This window comes from Epargyreus clarus, unplaced genomic scaffold (genome assembly GCF_041222505.1).
Source record: "Epargyreus clarus isolate Ecla_fem2 unplaced genomic scaffold, WU_Ecla_fem_2.2 ptg000006l, whole genome shotgun sequence".
NCBI classification, from domain to species: Eukaryota; Metazoa; Arthropoda; class Insecta; order Lepidoptera; family Hesperiidae; genus Epargyreus; species Epargyreus clarus.
In genome coordinates, this window is record NW_027332214.1 from 4,789,531 (window position 1) to 4,808,480 (window position 18,950).

General features: G+C 36.9%; 5 protein-coding genes across 5 annotated transcripts; 3 read left to right on the forward strand and 2 right to left on the reverse strand.

Annotated features, from left to right (window-relative positions):
* The first annotated feature begins 601 nt into the window (after positions 1–601).
* Positions 602–5,085, forward strand: LOC140742731 (L-threonine ammonia-lyase-like). Its single transcript, XM_073073710.1, has 10 exons — positions 602–767; positions 1,102–1,212; positions 1,556–1,626; positions 1,817–2,104; positions 2,330–2,492; positions 2,813–2,968; positions 3,188–3,324; positions 3,777–3,876; positions 4,492–4,617; positions 4,911–5,085. The coding sequence occupies exons 1-10, from the start codon at positions 753–755 to the stop codon at positions 5,058–5,060; spliced, it is 1,317 nt and encodes a 438-aa protein (XP_072929811.1). The 5' UTR covers positions 602–752; the 3' UTR covers positions 5,061–5,085.
* Positions 5,086–5,406: 321 nt separating this feature from the next.
* Positions 5,407–6,640, reverse strand: Pcd (pterin-4a-carbinolamine dehydratase). Its single transcript, XM_073073713.1, has 3 exons — positions 6,360–6,640; positions 6,008–6,217; positions 5,407–5,596 (listed from the first exon to the last, which is right to left on the reverse strand). Exons 1-3 carry the CDS (start codon positions 6,525–6,527, stop codon positions 5,513–5,515), a joined length of 462 nt encoding a protein of 153 aa, XP_072929814.1. The 5' UTR covers positions 6,528–6,640; the 3' UTR covers positions 5,407–5,512.
* A 449-nt stretch (positions 6,641–7,089) lies between these two features.
* On the forward strand, positions 7,090–8,309 carry LOC140742734 (DNA repair protein XRCC3). Its single transcript, XM_073073712.1, has one exon. The coding sequence runs from the start codon at positions 7,280–7,282 to the stop codon at positions 8,204–8,206; it is 927 nt and encodes a 308-aa protein (XP_072929813.1). The 5' UTR covers positions 7,090–7,279; the 3' UTR covers positions 8,207–8,309.
* Positions 8,310–8,866: 557 nt separating this feature from the next.
* Positions 8,867–15,841, forward strand: LOC140742730 (CCA tRNA nucleotidyltransferase 1, mitochondrial). The gene is made up of 6 exons (XM_073073709.1): positions 8,867–9,093; positions 9,194–9,393; positions 10,029–10,312; positions 10,582–10,902; positions 11,115–11,328; positions 15,480–15,841. Exons 1-6 carry the CDS (start codon positions 9,043–9,045, stop codon positions 15,784–15,786), a joined length of 1,377 nt encoding a protein of 458 aa, XP_072929810.1. The 5' UTR covers positions 8,867–9,042; the 3' UTR covers positions 15,787–15,841.
* Positions 15,842–15,871: 30 nt separating this feature from the next.
* Positions 15,872–18,773, reverse strand: LOC140742733 (abscission/NoCut checkpoint regulator). The gene is made up of 6 exons (XM_073073711.1): positions 18,484–18,773; positions 18,069–18,155; positions 17,909–17,982; positions 17,361–17,628; positions 16,623–16,880; positions 15,872–16,303 (listed from the first exon to the last, which is right to left on the reverse strand). The coding sequence occupies exons 1-6, from the start codon at positions 18,529–18,531 to the stop codon at positions 16,094–16,096; spliced, it is 945 nt and encodes a 314-aa protein (XP_072929812.1). The 5' UTR covers positions 18,532–18,773; the 3' UTR covers positions 15,872–16,093.
* Between the last annotated feature and the right edge of the window lie 177 nt (positions 18,774–18,950).

Sequence of the window (18,950 nt, forward strand, 5' to 3'; positions counted from 1 at the left end):
ATTATTAAAGTGTATTTAAAATTATAGGTTCACCACGTAATTGGCCTCTAAATCATAATGCTTAGTACCTAATTATAAAATTTGCACGCTATGTGTTTTATAATGAAGAATTACATTTCTCCACCGTAGCATAATCATTGTAGAGTACCTACTATTAAATGAACGGTCATTAAATTTTACATGGGAACATTTTACCTAAAGTGATACTATTTTAGTGATAAAGTTATCAGTTAATTTTATTTTTTAACAGTACCTACTTATATAAATTTTCAGGATTGGATATACACAATGAATTTTTCACATAGGCCTTCAGTGCCAAATCCGAAATCATAAGGATTAGCGTAAAATGCTGAAAGGAATTACGAGGCCGATTTTGATAAAAACTAAAACTGCATCATTACTTTTTTAAAATATATTTTTCCCGGGCCATGAACCGAACGAGTTCATTTTGAAAAAAAAATACCCCTCTATATTATTTCACTATCTGATAGTGTTGTTTATACAGGATATGTACTCGTAACTTAAAATAGAACCTATAAAATAAATGTTAGACAGCTACTAAGTTCTAAACTAAAATTAAGAGTAAATTAGAGCCAACGTGTTTTGGCAAATTGGCATAATTGTCACTTGACATCCACATTTTCATCCAACAATGTAAAATAAATAAAATAAATTGCCAATACATTTAACTATATCACCAACAAGCCAAAATTCATATTACTTTTAGTTACTGTTCCAAAAACCACAAAAAAATGTCGCGTCGTTATGTAAGTAAAAATATCTATATACGAGTACCTTAATTGTCGGCACTATTCCATCTAAGAAAAAAATATTGAGTGTATGAAAGAAAATGATCTTTTTCTCGTAATATTTTATGAAAAATGAAAACAGTTAAGGGAATATCAGATAATGTACTCTGGTTAAGGCTTCTATTTTTACTATATAATAAAGGTCTTTTGAAGTAATCATTACGAGATGCCCAACTGATTTAAAGAAATCAAAAAAGAAATTTAATCCCGCGAAAAATTACAAATACGCGAATAATGAAAATAATTAGGTAGAACAATGGAAATAAAACAATACCTACCTACTTTTTTACAGGAAGACTTCGATGAGTTCTGTGATCCTGAAAACCCAAGAACTATAACATACGAAGACGTCACCGACGCCCTTCATCGCGTCAGACCCTTCATACCGGTCACACCATGCATAGTACTACTTATTATTCTGTCTTACGCCTTTTCAAATTATAACAAAAACAGATTAAAATCTCATAATTTATGACACTAATTAAATTATAATAATGACGCATTTAACACATGGAATAAAAAGTTATTAATCAAATTTTACCGCCCGCCCAAACCTGGGGCGGGCTGTCCTTTTCACTATGTACATAGGTGGTTCAGTAAGAAATTGCCTTTGAGATCAAATATTACTTACTGAATTCATTTTCCTGATATGCCAGACATCCCACACAAATAATGTTTTACCACAGTTTATATTTCCTTTTAATACACATTATCATGTACAGATATCGATAACGTTTATTTTCCAGCCTTCACACTACCAGCGGGAATTTGCCATGAACTTATACTACAAATTAGAAAGCGTTCTAAAAACTGGAAGGTTATATATTTGAGACTATTATTATAGTGGGATCATATATTTTATATTCCATCGCTAATTAAAGGGTTCCAACAAATAGAAAGTCTTAAATAATTGATGTTCTTATATATAATTAAATACGGATTATCGTGATATGCGTGAATGTGCATTTAGTTAATGTTTTGGGCATTTTTTGGTTATTGTTTTTCAGCTTCAAAGAGCGAGGAGCCCTAAACGTATTGGAATTAATGGCCCTGGATAAAAGAAAAATCGGAGTAGTTATTGCATCACTAGGAAACCAAGCAGTAGGGATCTGCTACTATGGTGCGAAGCTCGGTGTTCCTGTGGTCGTGGTGATGCCAACTTGCGTTCCAATCAACAAGCTACAGAGATGCCACAACCTTGGTGCTAAAGTAGTGGTGCAAGGGAATAACTTGGTCGAAGCCCAGAGATACGCTCGTGCTATCGCGAGAGATAAGGGTCTAACTTACATCAACGGGTAAGATTTTCAGTACACCTATTTATATAAAATGTTAGCTTAATAGTTTAGAAATTAAGTCTCACTTATCTATAATTACTTAATGTCACATGTGACATACGCCAGGTTAAGTAATCACGAGCATTTAAACAACAAGAAGACATGCAAATTAAGATATTTCCATATCCATAATCGATTGCGAACAAACGAACACTTAGTTTTACAAACAAATGTTAACTTTTTCAGCCGAGACCACCCTCATATCCTGGCCGGATATGGAACAGTTGCTCTGGAACTGCTGAACCAAGTGCCGAATGTAGATGCAGTGATAGTGCCTGTGGGCAGCGGAGGTTTGGCCGCAGCCGTCGCTACGGTCATAAAACATATGCGACCTAGCTGCCTTGTATACGTTAGTAACTTATGGTGTTAAACAGTAGCTGATATAGCCGATTCGTTCATATTCTGTAACGTTGAGCTGTCGGATTTAGTCGAAAAGAATAAAGGTCATAAAATTATTCCGTATTATTCGTAGTTTAGAAGGCTACGTAAAGCAGCAGACTAAGTTCTTATAGTCGTTAATATCTTTATTTTCCTTATCAGCAAATAGTAAGGTGTTTTACACGTTAAACTTTCCCGGGCTACCCAATGAATAGGTAGATTGGTTCAGACCCATAATAACAATTTTTCAATAAATAAATATCCAAATTGTACGACAATTGACTTTTACAGGGTGTAGAGTCAGAGAAGATGCCAGTATTCTACAAATCGTTGGAGAAAGGAGATCCCGTAAGCATCCCTATTCAGGCATCGCTGGCGGACGCCATTTCAGTGTCTAACGTAGGCGTTAACTCCTTCCATATCACACAACCTCTACTTGACAAAATGGTAAATATCTAATTATATTATTTTTATCTTATAATATTTATATCTATTTAGAACGAACCAAATATAATTTCGGCGGTTAATCGTACACAAGCACTTAGTGTTCATTTTTGATTTTTTTATGTGGAAATCCTAAATATTATCGAAATAAATTTGGACAGTTTTCTATACATTTCATATTAAATGTTCGTAGTTAAGTTTGTAACATTAAGTTTTATTAAGCTTCTAGTGAATGAAGATTGGATAGCTCGTTCTATTCTACATCTAATGGAGAAAGAACGTTTCATAGTAGAAGGTGCTGCGGCGTGTTCTCTCGCTGCTATTATTGGAGAACTAGTGCCTGAATTAAAGTTGAAGAAGTAAGCGCAACTGCAATAAACTCTGAAATTAAGTCAGCAAGAGACTGTCACACTCAAATTTTATTGATCTACTGAATCGACTAAGCAACTACATATTAAGTATAAATCGATGTATACCGGCAAAAATAGATATTGTCTATGATTTTTTTACTTTCATCAAATCTATAAACGTTTGCAAAGCTTCTTCATAAGCTTGATATCTTAGTCTTGCCAAGATCTAAAAGCTTGAGGGTTCAAACAAACAGACTAACTTATAATACGATCAGTAACATCAAAGTTCCCAACTATCAACCACCCATGTTTTTCTTATAATTAGAAGCACTAGATACGTTTTATGTAGCTTCATAAGGGTCTTGAAGGACTGAGAATGATTTGATGGTTGAATGGGAATGCATTAAGTAAAATTGTCTAGATACATTAATAAATTAATTAACAATTGTTTTCCCACGCAGCGTTGTATGCGTATTGAGTGGAGGCAACATCGACTCTATTCTACTGGCGCGTTGCATGGACAGAGGACTCGCTGCCGAAGGCCGACTAGTTAAATTCAAAGTAATTACTGTAGATATTATTCAACTACCTTGTACCAATTATAATAATTCAATATTCGTTATGATAATTACTAACGAATATTGAATAATTCGTATTAAGCCCGATTTCATCAGGTCTTTAATTGTTTTCTCTATAAAGTCACACAAATTAAATGCGCTTATATGTAATACCATCTCTATGGCACCTTTTAGACGAAACACACGTTACATGGAGTTGTTTCTTATATGGGGAACTAATTTAGCTTCAATATTTATTGTAAAAAAAAATAACTAGCTTCTTAGCAAGGAGCAAAAGATCTCTTTTCTTCGAAACAGCAATTTAAGCATGAACGGTTTGCGTAGGTACTACGTGAATAAGTTTGTTAACGTATGAACAGAATTCATAAATAACCGTATAATATCCTATTCCTTTTAAGGCTATTATTTCTCATTGACATTAACGCGACTGTCGTTTCCTCCTCAGAAGAATGGTAACAATGTCGATACAAGGCGTTCTAGCTTAATCCCTAAAAGATATATGCAACATTGTTTTATCATGTACCTAACTGTTATAAGAAATTATTATATTCATAGATCCCTAACCTACAGCGTTCTTCAATTTCATGAAAATTTTCAGGTAGGAATAAGAGATACTTCTGCAGCAAATGCAGAACTTTTAAAACTTTTGGCCAATGGAGGGTATAATGTGATTCGCGAGTTCCAGGATCACGTTTGGGTTGAAAACGAAATATACACAGTTGAGGTGAGTACATCACCTTAAGAATGTTGTGTATACTGCCTTCATTTTTAGAGTAAAAAATATAAGTTTTTTTTTTTATATCGGTGTCAAGATAAAAGGTTATAATAAGTGGTATGAGAATCACTTTGTCTGTAACATGTCATATAACCAATTGACCGTAATTCAATAGATCTTCAGCATAGATATATTACCTATGTCATTGGATCTTCAGTGTACATAAATAGTAATGAAAACTGCATAAAATAAAAAAATAAAAACAATATTTATTTAAATGATATCTTCTATGTATATTTCAGATGAAACTAGTGTGTGAAACAAGAGGCTTGGAACATGCACTGGAACTAAAAAGGATCATAGAACGAGCGTACCCCTGCACCGCCGCATTTGAGACAGAACCATTCAATGACAAGAGAACATGCCCCTGTTATGTTAGGAAATGTATGTAACACTATACAAATCATTCATTGATTAAAAATAAATGAGTACATAAATTCTGCATAACATCTTAAATTCTAATGTCCAATAGTTCTAAAATTAAAAAAAATGTTTCAATGTAAATTGGTCCTTCGAGCCAGATAATGTAACATTTTTTATGTTAAACAGTTGCTAAATTATATTAGAATATATACCTAAATAACAAAGTTTTAAAAATAATTCCAACTTTATTGACATTGAATATTCAGTAGCAAAGTGTGTCAATGCCTCCCTTTCGCTTTAGTCATTGTACTAAGTAACATACCATGTTAAATACCAATAAAATAATAAAATAGGGTATCTAAATAAAATTTAGAGTAACATTTAAACATAGTTATATATTTATAATATTGTCAGCAACTTAAATTACACTGTAACATACATTTTACACAACACATACATATATTGGACCATGCCGTTATGATTACTGGAAAGTCTTGTCCATAAATGTAGCCATCTTGATATCCCGTTTGCTTAGTCCGTTGACATCATGGGAAGAAAGTGTTACCTGGAAAAATAGAAATGTATTAGATATATATGTACTATTGAAGTAGATTTTACTTATAAGAGAATAGCCGAAGAAATAAACAGGTTTCAATAAAATTGATATTACATACTGATTCTATGATTTAATTTCTTATACATAATGTTTTGTTAATTGTATTATAAAATTTCAATATTTTTTTAGATGATTCACATTTAAAAAAGTAGTAGCTTACAATAACAACATTAATAGATATAACAATTTGTTTAAGATACATTAAAATTGAATAATACAAGTATTCAAACAGTGGTAATTTGATCACAATCATTATTTAAAAAATGAAGATTTCTTAACTGGCCCATAGGTATCAAACAATAAAACTGATTTTAAATCAAAATACTGTTTTGTCTTTGCATATTTGGCCATATAAATTACCTGAAGCTTGTTATAAACATTGAACCACTCCGGGTGGTGGTCCATCTTCTCAGCAAGTAGAGCTACCCTCGTCATAAATCCAAAAGCTTCATTGAAGTTTTTGAACATGAATTCTTTTTCTATAGCATCTCTGTTACTTTGCACTTTCCATCCTGACGCCAGAAGTGGTTTGAGCTGCCCGTCACGCTCTTCAGAAGTAAGTTTATCTGCCTGAAACACGTATAAATTAAAATTCTTTAATATTCTTGCGATTCTATGAATGAATATGGTTTTCAACTCATTTTTATCGGCGATACATTGTAATAAACGTCGGAGTTTAAGGAAAAAACCTCAAGGATAAATTAAACATTACCATTTTCCTTTTATTAGTCGACGGCGCGGCCAAACTAGCAAACCCGGCGGCTCTACAGGTACTACTGGCGCCGGCATTGATTGCCATGAGCGGCGCGCGAACCAATCTCGCAGGGTGAAAGTTTATCGCCATACAGACCGCACTATATAAATTTCGACTCAGCGACATTGCTTATTATCTAAATTATCTACGTTTTATCAATATATACAAAAGGTCAAACTAACTTGTTTTTTAAAGGCTTTTTACGATAATATTTTTTTCATTTTATTTTATATTCTTTTGACAGTAAATAACTTGAATGACCTTGAGCTAGGGATGTGTTATTTACATAATATGTACATCATTGCATTGTACTTATAGCCATATGCAATGTACCAATATATTCGATGTAACACTGTTTTTATTAAAGAATTGTTCATCGAATGAATAATATACTTATAAATCTGTGTTCAATATAACTATATACATATACATTTGAGCGAATACTGTATAAGAAAGTGTAGATAACATGTGTAAGACTATAAAAGTATGACTATATAAAAGACTATAATTTAAAATGTCAAAATTTTCTTGAAGTAATATTTCTCCCATCTGATTTTTCTTCAATATTTTTAAGGTAGGTACCATATACTCTTTGATAATAACTCTGTGCACTATATATACTCTAATTTCCTAAGCAGTCTGTGTCTCATGTCATGAGTTATGTTTTATTTTCATTGGTTTTATTATGACGTACATTTATAAACTTATTCAACTTTCAAAGTCTGTTTACTTTCTTTCTACAAATAAATTATTATAAATAATTGGGTGGTATAACAATATAAAAATGGCAGTTCGCCTCGCATCTTAAGGACAATAATTATAACTTAAATAAGTCAACACACATAATATAAAAACATAAGTGCGAGGAAAAATAATTGATGTGTAAAATGGATATTTTAAAAGATATACTACCACCAAAAATATTTGTTATAATTGATAGAGCTGGGTTATGCACTCCAAAACAAATACGGATTCTCTCTATATGGGATATAAAGAAATTGACTGGTTTACAAAGGGTTGATATAGAGCTTTTGAAAAATATAGTGGCAAAACACTGTAGCCCTCAAAGTGTTACATGTGATCAACTAATAGATCGGAAAGATGATAAAATAAAAATTGGTTGTACAGCCATTGACAATTTACTAAATGGAGGCTTTCGAAAAGGGGTGTTGGTAGAAATATATGGTGAAAGTGGTTCAGGTAAGACCCAACTGGGCATGCAGCTTTCAGCTAACAATGCCTCAGAGGGAAGTGTATACATATGCACTGAAGATTTATTCCCTATAACACGATATAACCAAATTCACAGTCATATTTGTGAACATAATAGTCAATTAGGTAATAATATGTTCCTGGAGCATGTATACGAAGCACCTGATTTGTTGTCTTGTATCAGAGTAAGGCTACCCAAGCTGCTACAGCAACATAGAATATCAGTAGTTGTAATAGACTCAGTTGCTGCACCATTCAGATGTGAAACCACAAATTATGTACAAAGAGCTGAAGATTTAAGAGAGTTAGCAATGATGCTGATAGGAATAGCTCAAGAATATAACTTAACTGTTGTCTGTATTAACCAAGTAACAGCTAGTTTTGATGATTCAACCACTAAATTGCTTCCTTCTTTAGGCCTAGCATGGTCAAACATGATATCATACCGTTTTTGGATTAAAAAGGCAATTTCTGAAAAAAATTTACTTGATGGGAAGCAAAATGTAAGAGAAATGAAAACAGTTTTTGCACCTGATCTACCAAATGATTCATGCAATTTTATGATAACAGAAAGAGGTATTACTAATCTGTGAATGTACTTAATTCCTCTTATAAGTTACCTGTGATTTTTAGTTACTAAGGCTCCAAAATAAATTTCAGAAACAGCTACAATTTTTTTATTTCCAAGTTTTTGTTTAACTAAATAATTAAATGAGGAGTATGTTTAGCAAATCTTAATTTATATTAAAACTGAATGTTTGTAAGAGCTTATTTTGTGATGAGGGTTTCATAATAATTTGTTACTCAAGTACTATTAATTAACCTTGTGTTTGGGGTAGAACTATGAGAACATTATAGTTTCTAAATCTATTATAGTTAAATTCATTATTACCATCTTTGTTATTACATGGTTATTACCAAGAACTTTCAGAAATATCCATGTGGGATTTTAATCCAAAAATAGAATAGAGCAATGTTATGGTTCAAATTTTACCGCCATTCTGACAACCAGTTATATTCAAATGAACTTGAGTTAACGCGCTTACATATCGGTTTGAGAAACATAAAAGGAAGGCCCTGGAAGAGCACCGATTTATCCAGGCATATTATTACTTTAAAAGTAACACATTATAATACGTATTAATAATACACTGAAAATTATTAATTATTTTTGCAACGTCTCTGTCATATTTAATCTGTGATGAGCTTTCTGACATTTGAATTTTGACATTTTTGACTATTTTGTTTGACATTTTTACGGCCTTATAATTTTGTTGTTCACATTTATAAAAAAAAAACTCAATTATATTGCATATAAAAGAGATATTGCTAAAAGTTTATACTAAATTCAAGTAATTCATTGAAATTTGTATACAGCAATTACACGAATTACGAATTTCGCAGACGTGAAATTTACGATGTGAATAGTATGCATATTTTTCGGCCGGTACTAAGATTACATCAGTCTGTTTGTACTAAAGTGAGTATAAAACACCTAAACCTCTTTTTTACTCAACTTTTGCTTATTTAGTGTAATAAAAGACAAGTGACTTCTAATCTTACATTATTAAAATTTTAAGGCTTACAGCAAAGCTAATGTAAATAAAAGGATTAGGATACGATCAAGGATAGACATGGAGCTGAAGTGTCGTGAAAACCCGGTGGTAAAAGTCCTAGATACTCCAGAATTCAAAAGTATCTTTACTGAAGAAGTAAATGTATTGAAATCACTATTTGACAAATACCAATATGAAATCAGAGTGGCCGGTGGAGCCGTAAGGTTTGTATTTCATCATATTTTACGTCTATTGATTAGGTGGTAGAACCCTTTGTGGTTCGACTCCGGCGGCACCACAGCCACACCTATTTCTGCCTAATAACAGCAGTGTTAGGAGCTGCTGTGTTCCGTTTTGAATGGTGAGGTAAGGGAGACATACTTTTCTGAGGCGTTCCAGCTTGGTCCTCAGGGGTAGCGCATCTGTGGCCGACCTCAGGAAGGAATACCTAATCCTATCTGGGGTTGATTACAGATGTCCATGGGCGGCAGTAGCCACTTACAATCAGGTGGACTGCATGCTCGTCTGCTACTTCTTTATTATAAAAAAAAAAAAAAATTGTGCCATATGTAATATAAGTACAATAAATAATATGTTTAAATGTTTATTTAAGCACTATTGTGTTAAGTGTGGTAAAAAAATGACCCATACATGAGGTAAACAACCTACTAATTGGTAATACTTCAGAGCTGATCATAAGTAGGACTCTATTATGAATACTCATTGACATCAGTGGGCACTCACCATTAGGTTGACTACATTTTCTTGACTAGTACTATAAATCTATATTTTTAGGAAATAGTGTTACTATCCTTTTGAAACATACAATTTAAGATTGAACAATTAACATCCATTATAGGGATATATTGATGGGGCAACAACCCAAGGACTTGGACTTTGCCACAACAGCAACTCCACAACAGATGAAGGATATGTTCACTGAGGAAAATGTTAGGATGATCAACATGACTGGTGAAAAGCACGGAACAATAACTCCAAGGATCAATGATAAGGAAAATTTTGAGGTCACGACATTGAGGATTGATGTGGTCACGGATGGCAGACATGCTGAAGTGGAGTTCACTAAAGATTGGAAGTTGGATGCTAATAGAAGAGATCTCACTATTAATTCTATGTTCTTAGGTACCTGGTATTATTATTGTTATTAGAATTTCCCTTATAATTTAGGTGTGGTAACTTTATTGGAAGAAATTATATTTTTACCACACTTTTATTAGCTTGACCTGTATGTTTGTAATTAAACTGAAGTGTCAAATTGTGCAACATGTTCTATTGGCTAGTCTTGCATCTACAAGACTCTAATTTAAATATTATTGAAATTACAAAACCCTGTTAGATGCAAATATTTTAAATATACTGGGTCCACCTTATAACTGTAATCATTTTTGCAGGATTTGATGGCTCTGTATATGACTATTTTTATGGATATGAAGACTTACAAAATAGAAGAGTTGCATTTGTGGGTGATGCGGATATCAGGATAAAAGAAGACTATCTGAGGATAATGAGATATTTTCGTTTCTATGGAAGAATAGCAAAAGAACCCAACAAGCATGATCAAAAAACACTAGATATCATCAGGGAGAATGCTGAAGGCCTCCAAAATGTTTCTGGAGAACGAATTTGGACTGAATTGAAAAAGATGCTACAAGGGAACTTTGCTGGGGATTTGTTGAAGTGCATAATCAGTTTAGATATTGGCAAATATATAGGTATTATTTATTCATTTTGAGTATCGACTTGTGATGCAATGAAATTTGGAATTTAAAACTAAATTCATGAAAATGCTACATAAAATGACCATGATTCATCATCATTTATTCCATAAAACACCAGTAAATTTTCAATTTATCTACTAAACACCACTACAATTAGTTTCCTTAATCACAAACCACAATAAGTTTAATTATATCTTATTTCACAGGTATAATTAATCCAAATGTTGAAGAATTGGATAAATTGATAAATAGAAGTAAGCATCTAGATCTCCATCCAATGAGCTACATGGCAGCATTATTGAACAACATGGATGAGGTCACAGTTCTCCACAGTAGGCTTAAATTTTCTGGATATGAAAGAGACATGACCTACTTTATTGTGGAACATAGAGAGGAGAAAGTTGATAAAAGGCCATTATTGTAAGTAAAAAGCTATTTAGAATTCTATTTAAAATGTACATGTCATATTAGGGATGCAACATGAATTTTGTGTTGTATCATTGCAGTTTAAAAGCCCACATTGCTAACATCTTTTATGTGGCATAAAAATTGGCATGATATACTTTTTATAAACTATATTCTGTTCAATAAATAAATTATTAATTTCAATTTGATACATTGCTTTGATGTATTGGTTTGATGTAATTTGCAAAAGTAGCTTGTATGTTTTCTGTTATGTTGTATGGCTAAACATATATATTAGTGTGCAAAATAATCGTGTGCTTGTGCCGTGTGGCTCCGGCGGCGAATAGACCACCCCATGCCTGCCCGTGGGTGTCGTAGAAGCCGACTAAGGGCATCTACCGGGTAGATGGGCAGCAGCGTCTACTCGGGCATTTAACATCTTACTGCGACGGTCCCACTGGTAGCTGGGTCTGACACCGCCTGGCGTAATTCCCAAAGGTGTCCCGCTTGGTGGTAAGGTCTCTTCGTGGGATCTGCCTGGCTAGCTACCACCCTCAGGCCGGAGTCTACCGCTAATAACGACTCGTCGTGTTTCGGTAGTGCGCCTGGGAGCCAGTTCATCCCTTTATCCCCCCTTCCCATCCTCTTGTGGTGCTTCCGACGGCGTACCTCTCGGGTCCGGTAGGTCTCTTTAAGCGTCGTTGCTCCCGGGGGCGTGGTGTATTGGCGCGGGGGCCAGGGAGACCCGGTGAAACGGTTGTCCGCTGGCCGCCCGCCGGTTAGTTGGGGACCCGAACCCGGGTAACACCGTCAACCTCTGGCCCGGGAGGCTGTCCCGCCAACCGGCGAAAAATCCCGTGGCACGATTACCCTGCCGGAGTAAGAGACCGGAGTGGAGCCGGGTAGTCGTGCACGGGGGGGACCGGGGGCCCTTCCGTCCCCCGCGCCAGCATCCCACATTACCTCTGTGAACACGCCGCTACGAGACCCGCACTTTGTCCCGTGAGGCGGCGACGGAGCACCGCAAATCCTTTCTAATTCCTACGCTCTTCAAAAACCACCATGAAACGGCAGCTAAAAAGGAAAAAGTTATGCACAGCGGCGACCTCCTCCACACTTACTGTGGACATGTGCAACATCAGGGGGCTCCATTCCAATCTGGATGCCGTCCATCACCACCTTGAGACGGCAAAGCCGGCTTTCCTCTTTTTGACGGAGACGCAGATATCGCCCTCGGGCGACACCTCGTATTTAGATTACCCCGGCTATAGTTTAGAACATGCCTTTAGGCGTCGAGCCGGGGTATGTGTGTATGTTCGGGGCGATATCTGCTGCCGCCGTCTCAGCTGCCTTGAAGACAAGGACCTATCTCTGTTGTGGGTGCGCGTAGATATTGGGGGGCAAACCCGCGTCTACGCGTGCCTATATAGGTCCTATAGCGGAGATGAAGAGACAACTCGATTATTCGAGCACGTCCAGTGGGCGACTGACAGAATGCTGCAGCAGTGTCCTTCGGCGGAGTTGGTGATTCTGGGTGACTTTAATGGCCACCACATTGAGTGGCTGGGCTCCCGAACCACTGACTTTGCCGGAAGAACTGCGTATGAGTTCTCCTTGGCATATGGGCTCTCCCAGGTCGTACCCGGTCATACTAGGGTACCTGATATAGAGACCCATACTGCGTCTTTGCTCGATCTTCTGCTGACCAACCGTCCCGAGGACTACCAAGTGATGGTCAAGGCTCCCCTTGGATCTTCTGACCATTGCTTGGTAAGTTCTTCTGTGCCCTTGTCGCGTCCCACGGGGGCTCGACCTCCGGGGAAGCGACAAGTTTGGCACTACAGGTCAGCAGATTGGGACGCGTTCCGGGAATTCCTGGCCTCGTACCCGTGGAGGCAGCTGTGCTTCGTCTCGGGTGATCCTAGCACGTGCGCTGACTCTGTAGCCGACGTAATACGGCAGGGTATGGAATGCTTCATTCCAAACTCTGTCGTGTCCGTCGGTGGACGGAGTCAGCCCTGGTTTGATGGGTTTTGCGCTAAGGCATCACGTCATAAGCAAGAGGCCTACCAAGCCTGGGCGTCAGCGCACGCATGCAAGGATCCGAAGACCTCCGAGCTACGAACCGCCCTTAACGCTACCTCCCGATCAGCAAAGAAGCATATGGCCAAGGCGAAGTCTAGGCACGTTGGCAGAATTGGCGAGCGATTACTTGGTTACCCCTTCGGGAGTCGAGCCTTTTGGTCGCTAGCCAAAGCTGTTGAAGGTAATTTCTGTCGCTCCTCACTACCGCCCCTGCGGAAATCAGATGATTCTCTGGCCCATACGGCAAAGGGAAAAGCCGATCTTCTGGGCACTCTCTTTGCCTCAAACTCGACTCTCGATGACATGGGGGCCACACCGCCGACCATCCCGCGGTGTGAGAGTTCTATGCCTAATATACGCTTTACGCAGAAAGCTGTCAGGCGAGCTCTATTGTCCCTTGATGTCAAGAAGTCGAGTGGGCCGGATGAAATCCCCGCGGTGGTGCTGAAGACGTGTGCTCCCGAATTGACTCCCATCTTAACGCGCTTATTCTCGCTTTCCTATACCACAGGACAAGTACCGTCTTCGTGGAAGGTAGCCCTCGTTCACCCGATTCCCAAAAAGGGTGACCGCAGTGACCCGGCTAATTACAGGCCTATAGCGATCACCTCCCTGCTCTCAAAGGTTATGGAGCATATTGTTAATACCCAGCTCCTGAGGTACCTCGAGGATCACCGGCTGATCAGCGATCACCAATACGGTTTCCGCAAGGGCCGTTCAGCTGGTGATCTTTTGGTGTATCTCACACACCGATGGGCGCAAGCCATTGAGAGTAATGGTGAGGCTTTGGCAGTTAGCCTAGACATCGCTAAGGCCTTTGACCGGGTCTGGCACAGGGCCCTTCTCGCGAAGCTTCCATCTTACGGTCTTCCCGAGAGGCTGTGCACATGGGTAGCCAGTTTTCTGTCTGAGCGGCAAATCAAAGTCGTAGTAGACGGGTGCTGCTCAGACACGAAGCATGTTAACGCTGGCGTGCCCCAGGGCTCTGTCCTCTCTCCCACGCTATTCATTCTGCATATCAATGACATGTTGCAAAAAACTAGCAGCATTCATTGCTATGCAGATGATAGTACGGGAGATGCTGTGTATACAGGCCGTGCAAACACCTCTCGGACTCTCGTGGAGGAAAGCAGAATCCGACTTGTGTCTGAAATCGAAGACTCTCTGGAGCAGGTCTCGACATGGGGTCGACTTAACCTTGTTGAGTTTAACCCCACGAAGACACAAGTCTGCGCGTTTACCGCTAAAAAAACCCCATTCGTCATAGCGCCACGGTTCCAAGGTATTCCACTCACCATTGATAAAAGTGTGGGGATCCTGGGAGTTGACATATCGTGTGACGTGCAGTTCCGGGGTCATTTGGACGTTAAGGCCAAGTTGGCATCAAGAAAGCTGGGCGTCCTGAACAGAGCGAAGCAGTACTTCACTGCGGGGCAACTCCTTCTGTTGTATAAGGCTCAAGTGAGACCTCACATGGAGTACTGCTCCCATCTCTGGGCAGGGGCGCCCCAATACCAACTTAACCCACTTGACTCCGTGCAAAAACGCGCGATCCGAATCGTCAACGACCCCAGGACCTCCGATCGGTTAGAACCTTTAAGCTTGCGGAGGGACATAGGTTCCCTCTGTGTGTTCTACCGGCTTTACAATGGTGAGTGCTCCGAGGAACTATTTGACCTGATGCCTACGTCACCATTCCTCCATCGCACCACTCGCCGAAGGATGAAGTTCCATCCACACCAACTGGACCCGTGGCGGTCCTCCACAGTTCGGTTTGCACGGACATTCTTGCCACGAACGTGCAAGATGTGGAATGAACTTCCTCCTGAGGTATTCCCAGAGCGCTATGACATGGGGCTCTTCAAAAAAGGTGCAAAAAGAGCTCTCCTTCAAAGCCGGCGATGCATTGGCGACTCCTCTGGTGTTGCAAATGTTCATAGGCGACGTTGACTACTTTCCATCAGGTAGCACGTCTGCTTTATCGTTAGGCTCAAACATATAAAAAAAAAAAAAAAAAAAAATTGACGTGTGCATTTATATATTGGTAGATTTATGTAAAAAATATTTTATCTGTATTTCAGACCATATGAAAAATTAGTATTGAATACTAAAATCAAACAAAAGGATGCTGTGGATTATGTATCTGAAGTACTGAAATACAGAGGTGATGAAGCCTTGTTAAAGGAATTTCAGAACTGGGAAATACCTAGATTTCCTGTTAATGGTAAAATGCTGAAGAATCATGAAATACCTCCAGGCAAAATGTACAGTAAAATTATAAGCAAATTGAAGGATATATGGATAGAAAAAGAATACACTTTATCTGCAGATGATTTAGTTCAGATAATACCACATGTATTGGATGAAATAAATCAAAAAAAGAAATGAATACATATGTTATTTAGTTATTGAAATGAATATGTACTAATATTTATTGTTAGATATTATTTATTGTTAAAATAAAAAGACGAAATTATAAAATATTTTCATTGATTTATTTTAGCAACACTTATAAACTCTAACATATGAAAATAACATATATTTTTTTATAGATTACATTGTGGATAATAAAATAATTACAAGATTTGAGCAAGCTAGCAAATATGTGCTTGAAAATTGAATTAATTTAGTAGGATTATTGTTACATATTTTATGAATAGGTATATCACAAATTATAAATAAATATTATTAAATTTTAAGTGTTATTAGTTTTGGGTGGTTTATAAGGTTCATATTGATCACATCCATCATCTTCATCCTTGTGTTCAAGAAAGCATCTCTTACAAAACAAATATTTGCAACCAAGACACCTCATCTTTGCATCTTCATTGCATATCTCGCAAAAGGGTAATTCATCCAATACCGGAACATCCATTTCATTTTCCATTCTTGATTCAGCCTTTGCCTAAAAACATTGAATCAAACATTAAGTGCATGAAAGTCATTTTTTTAAGATATAATTTAATGGAAGTAATATTGACTAAATAAGATCACATAAACATTACTACTGAAGAAATCAAATGGCACACTATGATTATATAAAATTTTAAATGTATTTTGTAATGATCAAAGGAAAAGTAGTATAAAGTATGTTCTCAGAAAATTGAATATAATTACCATATCAAATCCAATCTAATTTATAGGAAAATGTGGATTGAATTTAGTAATTGCATTATATTTATTGACTATTATTTTATTTAAAATAGTTTTAAGGCTTAAATTACCTGTTCAATTATCTTCTTTAACATATTTTCTTCATCATCCGATTCAACATTAGCATCAGGTGGTTTCACACCAGCTTTATCAACAGCTACTGCAGGACTGCTTCCCTTTAGTTTCTGCAGCCTACTTTGGATATCATCTATAACTCCTTCAAACTCTTCCTGGTAATTGCCATCTATTTTAGCCTGATCCATGTATTGTTTCATTAACTCATCTGCTTGTTCCTGCTCTGTTCTGGTATCAGGTACTATTACAAAAGGCTGGAATAGATAGATAAAAGAAAAATTGTTATTGTAATATTAATAGGGCATCACAATAATAATAATCATATTATAAATAGGGGAGTTGGACTTAATGTTTAATATTTGTGTGTGTAGTCTTGGGATCAAGGGATATATAGATCATAGGGATACAAGTTCCCCTGTTTGTCATAAGAGGAGACTCATGGAAGACCTACCAGGGTTGCGGGCGGCAACAGTGGGAACTCTAACCACCCTGCCAATGATTCCTGGAAGGATGGCGGTGTGTTATGCTCACCAGACAGTGTGGCGAGCGTCATGCTCACCTGGGCAAAGCCCAACAGAGCAAGGTGCTAAGAGGGCCCTGATTGCATTCCTTTTTAGATCCCAGAAAGCTTTACGCAGTGCCAAGAATGGCCGCCACAAGAATCCCACATAACCCTGTGTCTCTCCCACAGTATTGGGTACCTTTTGAAGGGCTTAGCAGATTGTAACATGTACCTTACTCTGTACTGTACTGATAGGGACGCCTCTAATATTCGCTAACCGTAACTGCAATTCTTCATCAGTAGCAGAAGGCACTACTCCCTTCATTTTCTGCAAGCGGTCAGCTATATCCTCAGTAGTGACTTGAGTTTTTTTACTTGCATCTTCTTTTAATTTTTTTAATCTGTCAGAAATTTCTTTATCCTTAGAGCTCCCAGATTCGGGAGTTGAAAGATTATTCCCACCGTCTATTTGTGATCCACTATCCATAGCACCTATCCTCCTGAAAAGGGTATTAACAAGTATTTTACACAGTGGTCATATATCAAAAATAATCATATATTTTTAATTATTTTTGTAGATACTACTAGCGCTCATCAATTTTTAATTGCTAATGTAATAAAAACATAAATATTTATTTACAAATGAAAGGGAACAATATGTAATGAACTATTGATGAACAATATGTACTAACTTGTATGAGCATATAAATGTAGGAAGAATAAAGGCAATTCATTCTTGATAATCAGATAGTCTAATTGGGTTATAAAAGTTTTGGTTACCTGTAATAAGCATCTGGTGGTACAATCTTTGGCTTTTCATTTGATTTAATTTCACGTTCACATTTTGCACATACCTATAACAACAAAGGACACCTTAGACAATACTCGTATTACAAATATTTAATCATTATATTTATCAAAATTACTTGTGGTAGCTTACCTTGGCTTCAGAGTTCAGTTTTGGTACAAACACTTTATATTTTAAACAACTTGAACAATAACTATATCCGCAAGATGGGCATCCTTTCTGTAAATAATAACAATAAGATAAAAGTATAAGTGGCGGAGTGGTTACCATGCCGGTCTCACATATAAAGGATTTCGGGTTCGATTCCCGCGCCAGACAGACATCTGAATGATGAATTTGGAAATCTATTCTGGACCTGGGTTTTTGGATATTCGCCTTTATGTGTCCATGGCACCCACAACGCAGGGAATCCTAATGTGAGGCTGTGTGTGTAGAAAGCGTTCATAAACTATTAAATAATACGTGTAAAGCTATAGCTTGTTGAAAACCAACTTTCATTCCTACTCATTAATATCTTCAACTAGTAGTAGTAGTAGTGTAAGCTTACCTCTTTCCTTAATAGTGAAAACGTTTTACTGCACGAATTACATGCCATATTTATGTAATTGCTGGACAAATCACTGCATATTCTCTGTTAGCTTAAGGCTAACGATTACAGCATAGTATAGGGGTAATAGGGGCTGTACATGTGAGGTAAGTCTCAGCAATCGTTTTATAATGAATAAAAGATGCTTAAAGATAGGTACGGAGAGGCGAAGTAAAACTTAAAACAGTTTGATTGAGTTATTATAACTTTAATCGAGTTCGAGTTTTGTTACTTTTGTTTATGATTTATGAATCATTCGATAATTTTTTACGTCATTTTTACGTCAATGTCAAATACGTGCCTTTCAGTTGTCATGTGTCAAATTGAACAGCTGTTTTTTTTTAAATATTTATTTTTCAAGCTTTGGGTTACTATAAGGTTACTATGCTTTCGGTCTAGGTCAGCTGATATCACACCACAAAAAAAAA

Excerpts from the sequence above, each read along its gene's own strand:
- LOC140742733 (XM_073073711.1), bottom strand. The coding sequence starts at position 18,531 with ATGGCATGTAATTCGTGCAGTAAAACGTTTTCACTATTAAGGAAAGAG. Across the intron at positions 18,156-18,483 it reads TTTCACTATTAAGGAAAGAG|AAAGGATGCCCATCTTGCGG; the intron begins GTAAGCTTACAC and ends TATTATTTACAG. Across the intron at positions 17,983-18,068 it reads AACTGAACTCTGAAGCCAAG|GTATGTGCAAAATGTGAACG; the intron begins GTAAGCTACCAC and ends TTGTTGTTATAG.
- Pcd (XM_073073713.1), bottom strand. The coding sequence starts at position 6,527 with ATGTCGCTGAGTCGAAATTTATATAGTGCGGTCTGTATGGCGATAAAC. Across the intron at positions 6,218-6,359 it reads CGACTAATAAAAGGAAAATG|GCAGATAAACTTACTTCTGA; the intron begins GTAATGTTTAAT and ends TACGTGTTTCAG. Across the intron at positions 5,597-6,007 it reads ATGTTTATAACAAGCTTCAG|GTAACACTTTCTTCCCATGA; the intron begins GTAATTTATATG and ends CTATTTTTCCAG.
- LOC140742730 (XM_073073709.1), top strand. The coding sequence starts at position 9,043 with ATGCATATTTTTCGGCCGGTACTAAGATTACATCAGTCTGTTTGTACT. Across the intron at positions 10,313-10,581 it reads TATTAATTCTATGTTCTTAG|GATTTGATGGCTCTGTATAT; the intron begins GTACCTGGTATT and ends TCATTTTTGCAG. Across the intron at positions 10,903-11,114 it reads AGATATTGGCAAATATATAG|GTATAATTAATCCAAATGTT; the intron begins GTATTATTTATT and ends CTTATTTCACAG.
- LOC140742731 (XM_073073710.1), top strand. Across the intron at positions 2,493-2,812 it reads GACCTAGCTGCCTTGTATAC|GGTGTAGAGTCAGAGAAGAT; the intron begins GTTAGTAACTTA and ends TGACTTTTACAG. Across the intron at positions 3,325-3,776 it reads CCTGAATTAAAGTTGAAGAA|CGTTGTATGCGTATTGAGTG; the intron begins GTAAGCGCAACT and ends TTTCCCACGCAG.
- LOC140742734 (XM_073073712.1), top strand. The coding sequence starts at position 7,280 with ATGTGTAAAATGGATATTTTAAAAGATATACTACCACCAAAAATATTT.